The 6,192-nt window shown below is 35.5% G+C and overlaps 1 protein-coding gene across 1 annotated transcript; it reads left to right on the forward strand.

Annotated features, from left to right (window-relative positions):
* Positions 1 to 1,777: 1,777 nt before the first annotated feature.
* Positions 1,778 to 5,161, forward strand: LOC127804443 (ankyrin repeat-containing protein NPR4-like). Its single transcript, XM_052341306.1, has 4 exons — positions 1,778 to 2,357; positions 3,018 to 3,083; positions 3,479 to 3,903; positions 4,577 to 5,161. The coding sequence occupies exons 1-4, from the start codon at positions 1,778 to 1,780 to the stop codon at positions 5,159 to 5,161; spliced, it is 1,656 nt and encodes a 551-aa protein (XP_052197266.1).
* Positions 5,162 to 6,192: the final 1,031 nt, after the last annotated feature.

The following is a 6,192-nucleotide window of genomic DNA, read 5'->3' on the forward strand; positions in this document are numbered from 1 at the left end:
AGCTTGGTCCCCAAGCCTCCTACCGCCATCTACGACCTCCCCCAAGCAAGCCTCGACCGTCCAATCTCCAGATTTGGCCTCCATGTGCAAGGATTTGCGGCGGCCGATTTGCAGGTGCCGTGTTCACACTATGCAATTTTCCATTTTTTGCACTTTGACCCCCATAATTTCTTCTAATCCCATTTTAGCCTTTCCCATCCACCCCTGAACTATCCAATATCACCATTAAGGCCTACAAGATTTACATTATTCATTTCACCTTTGAAATTTCTGAAAAATAACCGTTTTGACCTCCCTCGGGCAAAATTAGAAAACTGCGCTTAGGCCTGGCTGGTCAAATTGACCCTAAATCCATTTGATTCAACCCAAAATTGCTTAAGGGTTGTTCTACACGTTAAATACTAGTCCTTGACGCGCTCCGTTGACCTTTCGGACATTTTCTACGTCAATTCGGTTTTCTCAGCCCAGTCGACAGCTGTACCAAAAACTGTTCCTGATCCCACTTCTTTCATCACTAAAAATCATACTTCGAATCACTTGTCGATACTGTACAATTATCTTTAGCTATCTAAGGTCCGGGTTACTCCCTCCGACTGATTTGATCGTCTAAAACTACGTTAATGTGCCATATAGCCTTATTCTTTTACTAATTCCAGTTATACCCTTCCTTAAAAATCATTTATACTCTTAATAACTTCTCGGGTATTACAGTTTCAAAGCTATCTAAAATAACCCCCTCTGATGGACTTCCATCCATGGCTTTTATATTATTTCATCCTTTGCAATGAGTTTTTATTGGAAGATTTGGATTGTTATTATTAAAGCCGAGTTTCTTGCTAGGAAGCGCTTGGATCCCATCTTTCTTGTTGGGGGTGATCTATATCTTGTAATGCAAGTTAGATTTTGTGATTAAAAGTAATAGGTCTAATTTAGCCTCCTTTATCTTTATCTTATCTCTCTTGAATTTAGCATTGTTGTTGTTATTGCTTATGGTATGTTTCTTTACTTTTACATGTGGATGCCCATGGGTTGTAGCTCCCTTGATATTTCTTTGCAAAGCATTTATGGCTAGACTACTTTGTTTAATATATATATATATATATATATAATTTAAAAAATTTATTCTTTTTGTACAAATATTAATTCCAACCTGGCTAAGACAAGGAAAACAAAAAAGGAACATCATGATCAAGATTTTGATCCACATTCTAAAATTAATTCATTTATTGAACTTATTAGCTAATTTTATTTTATTTTACCCTTGATAGACTCCCAATCATCTCTAGTAGGGCTGTGTGAATCTGAAATGTACTCACTCTAAGTTTTAATGTTGTCCTGGCCCGGTGATTAAGGTTTAAAGGATGAAGAGATTAATGACATTAGCATGAAAACTTAATTGAATATTATTACACCATAAATAACAACTAAATATTGTTTGAGGCTGTAAATCCCAAATAGGATTACCAACCACATTATCACTCGGACATCTAGCATTAATAATATGTAAAACCAATAAAAACACACATGTAATTGAATTAATTAAGTCAAGATTCTTTTTTAGCAAAAGTGAGGAATGTATTAATTAATAGAAAGTGAGCCCACTAGCCAAGCAAAAGCCCAACAGAAACCCAAACTGCTACGACACAAAACAATCCAAAAGCCTATGCACTTGAGCGACAAAGAAAGCCCAAAATTAATTAATTGATGGATTGTTCATTTAATTTTCTATTTTCTATTTATTTTCCTAATACCTATGCTTTTGAGTTTAGGATTTGATATGGACTTCTACGAGGCGGTGCGACGTGGAAAGTTGGATGAGGTGAAGAGGAGGCTGGATGGTGACAATGCACTACTGGGCAATAGATTTACGAGGTTCGAGGAAAATGCTGTCCATGTGGCGGTGGTTGCTGGACAGGAAAAGATTGTTTCAGAGTTGTTGGGGCGAATAGGAGATCTAGAATTGCTGGAAAAAAGAAACAGTTACGGTGAAACGGCTCTTACTCTCGCTGCTGCAAGAGGGAAAATGCGTATTGTCAAGATGTTAGTGGAGAAATACGAGAGTTTAGTGGAAGTAAAGAATACTCAAGGACGGTTACCTGTTGTTGTGGCTGCTCTTTACGGCCACAAGGCCATAGTTCATTATCTTTATTCCTATACTCTGCTTGAAAACTTGCTTGTAGGAGAGAAAGAGAGCAACCAGGCTAAGAAGCAAACAGGTTATGAGCAAAACTACAACTTCAAGCTTGAGAGTAAAGATCTGACACAGGTTTCAAGTAGCCTTGATAATGAAGCAATTTCCTATGGATATTCAAGCAAGAATAATTTGTTTGTGCTTTTCAAAGCATGCATCACGACTGGTATCTATGGTACGCAGCAAAACCCCATTTTTATTTCTCGTTTATTTTTTTTCTATTTTTCTTATTTTTGAGTTGGAATCAGGCACCATAAAAAGTCTACCCCAAGGGAGGGCATGCATTGAGTGAGACAAGAAGCTTGGGTAGGATCCAAAGAGTAAATTGATGGGCTAACTAAAGAAGTGACCCCAAGCCTTAAACACAATACCCACAAGGGCACAAACACCACATAACACCTCATGACACAAACACATCACAAACCTATAAACTAGAAGATGCCCTAATTGACATGCAAAAGAAGACTATTCATCCAAGGCATCAACTAAGTCATTTCCAACTGAAAAGATATTCACAATGTCTACCTTAGGCTAAAGCTCTAAAGAGCCAAACTATGGCATAACTCAATACCAAAATCTAACAGCCTCCAACTCCGATCCCAATATATACATACATAATTAGTTATTTTGTCATAATAAATTATTTGATAGTGTAATAGTATCTATATAATTAAATTTTATATTTTTGTTTGTGATGGGATACATGATTTAAATTAGCAAAGAATAATGCCAAACCTATATAACAAGATTTTCTTATGCTCTCCAACAAACTTCTACCAGATGTTATACATGTAAATAGTAATCTTTTGCCTATCATATTACATAGATATTGCTTTGGAGGTTTTCAAGGCATGTCCTGAACAATGCATTGAAGAAATGAAGGAGGAGAAAGGTACAACACTATATCCACTAGCCCATGCAGATTTAGAAAAAGAAAAAAGAAATCGATTCTTGGTTTGGGTATATGACAACATCTCCTCAGGTGAGCTATACTCTTCTCTACAAATTTTGGAATTAAGTGAACGTTTTAATTAACTGCTCAGTATGGTAATTATACTATTCCAAATTTAATTCCTATACTTCTCTGCTTACTAGGCAACAAGTCTGAAGCTAGTTAGTTATTTATTTTTTGTGAGTTTTTCATAAAATTAGTTAGTCCTGCAAATATTGATACTAAAATCATTATTGATCTTAAACCACTACTTCACACTAAAATGGTAATTTAGAGTGAGTTTAAAAGGCATTAAATAATACCAAAAGTTGTTGTTTCTTTTGTTTAAATGACAGCTCCATTGGAGTACGAGAAGAAATACATGGACAATCACCAACCAGCTCGTACATTGTTGCGTGCAATAAGCAAGGAATTGTTGAGTTTAAATGAATACCATACTAAGACCATAGCAACAGTCTTGGGGAAGCCAATGCTGATGGCTATTTTAGAAGAAAATGTAGATTTTGTCGCAGTAATTATAAAAGATTGCCCTGATATGCTGCGGATTGAGATCGATGGATTAACACTTTTTTCATACGCAATTTCAAAAGGTCTTCGAAAAATCTACAAGTTTGCATGTACAAGGCCTGAAACGGGACTTTTAGCAACCGTACTTCCCGATCGCGATGGTAACACTATCCTTCATCAAGCTGCAAAGTTATCATTGTCCCAATCTCTCGGTCCAGCTATAAAGATGCAGATAGAGCTACAACGATTTAAGGTACTTAATTTTAAATCAGTTCTTTATAGCTTATTTTTTTCTATTTTTTTCCTTAGCAAGGATAAAGAGAGAAATTTCGAACCCTCAAAAAAAGAGTAATGCCATCTGTACATAATCTTTTGACACTTACAAAATTATAAGTACTTTCTCAAGGAATTAACAAAACCTCTTCATAAATTATCAATTAATTTTTAAAATTTATCAACATTTTTGTTATATGCATAAAAACATTTTTAATTTTTAAAAAATAGTTGATAATTTTATATATGACAAAATATTATTAATTTCTTGAAGAAGTAATTATAATTATATGAGTTTCAAACACAATGTCAAAATATTGTGTAAAAATAACATTACTGAAAACAGAAACCTCACAAAATAAAGAAGGAGAAATTTGAATTTTTTTTTTTTTTGTTTTATTTCCTTTTATAGTACAAATAGATAGATATATTCACATTTTTTTTTACCCATCTTATTATATTATTAATCTTGTAGCCCAGATATTGTTTCCTTGTTTTTTCTTTTTGAACTTGTTTTCTTCTTCTTAATAAAACATGAATAAAAACAAAAATTGTGTTGATTAGAGAGATGGATATACAGAGCGCTTTGTTTTTATAAATTATTGTTTCCATGAGCCAGAGAAAAGGTAAAAATATTTGTAATATATTTGCAGGAGGTGGAGAAGATGGCACCTATGTGCAGAACAGTAGTGAACAATATGAACCAAACTCCAAAAGATTTATTTATAATAGAACACAAGGAACTTAAGAAAAACGCACGAGACTGGTGGAAGGATATAGCAACATCTTTTTCAGTAATGGCAACCCTGGTTGTGACGATAATGTTTGCTGCAGCATTCACAGTTCCAGGCGGCTATAAAGAGGATACCGGCATTCCTATAAACTTGCAATCAAAATACTTTACTGCTTACATAATTTCAGATGCATTCTCATTGTTCCTTTCCTGCACTTCAGCTATGATATTCTTGGGGATTCATACATCGCTTTTCAGAGAAGATGATTTCAAAGACAATTTGTTGCTGGCTTTGATATCCGGCCTTCTCACTCTCTTCCTGTCCATTACAATGATGTTCGTAACTTTTGGTGCTGCCTTAGTCATAATGTTGGGCGAGCGCTTTGTGTGGATCCCTATACCAGTGCTTATGTTAGGAAGTCTTCCAGTGTGCATTTATGTAAGACTGCATGTTGGGATCTTCATGCAAGTTCTCCGGTTGGCCTTCCTAAACCCAACAAATTAAGAAACTATACATCAGAGTATGATGAAGAAGAAAAAACAAAATGGATTATCATACTTTTTTTTCTACATAAGACTGTCCCTCATTTTGCCATGTCATACTTGCCTATAGAAACCATGCTTTATTGTAATATGTCTTTCTAGGCATATGTATGCATTTTTGCATATCCAACTTTTCAAATACTTTATCCAATAATATGTAATTTAATATTTTATAATAATTTTTTTAATAAGCTAGCAACCAAGAATGATTGCAAGCACCAAACAGGCAAAATTCCCAAACCATAATACAAAAAAAGCCATTAGCACCAACAAAAAAATGTAATGACCCGATTTTGGGATTTAGATTCAACTTGCATGCTAGGGGTGTAATGTGGTTTTTGTGAAATGATGTTGGGGCTGACATAGCTTGGGGATCATGTGGTTGTGAGTGTTTGAACTAGATTTTGGAGTTGTATCCGAATGAGTGTGCCATATCCGAATGGCTTAGCATATGAAATGCCCCACATCTGGATGCCACCTGGGCTATCCGAATGCCCCTTAGGTTGTTGTGTCATTCGAATAGCCCTTAGCTATATCCGGATATCTCATTGGAAGGGCCTCATATCCGAATGCCTTGGCCCTATATTTAGATATGTCTCATAGCCTCTTCTACCTCATATCTGAATGGCCCTCTCTATATAAACTTGACACAACCTTGTTCCTTGCATCTGAATGTCCCTTGCCATATCCACATATCCTCCACTGTCAACAATTCCCTTGTCATTTTCTCGTCCAAATCAACCTCCGGTTGGTGGTGGAGGTTTTTCATCCGATTTTGTCAAGTATTTGCACCCACTTTCACCTGTCTCTTGCTAAGTTGTGTGAATGTTGAGAGAAGAAGAGATATTCTGAGAGTGTTCGACAGAGAGTAGGAGAAAATAAGAAGAAGAATAAAGAAAGGGTTCAAGCAAGCTTCTGGGGTTCAATTCCAGGCAAGTTCCCTTCCCTTCTTTCTTCTTACATATTCAAGTTTGTCTTCCTTACTACCTTCAT

This window comes from Diospyros lotus, chromosome 6, assembly GCF_014633365.1.
Source record: "Diospyros lotus cultivar Yz01 chromosome 6, ASM1463336v1, whole genome shotgun sequence".
Classification (NCBI taxonomy): domain Eukaryota; kingdom Viridiplantae; phylum Streptophyta; class Magnoliopsida; order Ericales; family Ebenaceae; genus Diospyros; species Diospyros lotus.

What these genes read in the sequence shown, in the direction of transcription:
- LOC127804443 (XM_052341306.1), top strand. Translation starts at nt 1,778, where the DNA reads ATGGACTTCTACGAGGCGGTGCGACGTGGAAAGTTGGATGAGGTGAAG. An exon ending in CAAAGCATGCATCACGACTG is followed by an intron (nt 2,358 to 3,017) that starts GTATCTATGGTA and finishes CATATTACATAG; the next exon opens with ATATTGCTTTGGAGGTTTTC. An exon ending in AGAAATGAAGGAGGAGAAAG is followed by an intron (nt 3,084 to 3,478) that starts GTACAACACTAT and finishes TTTAAATGACAG; the next exon opens with CTCCATTGGAGTACGAGAAG.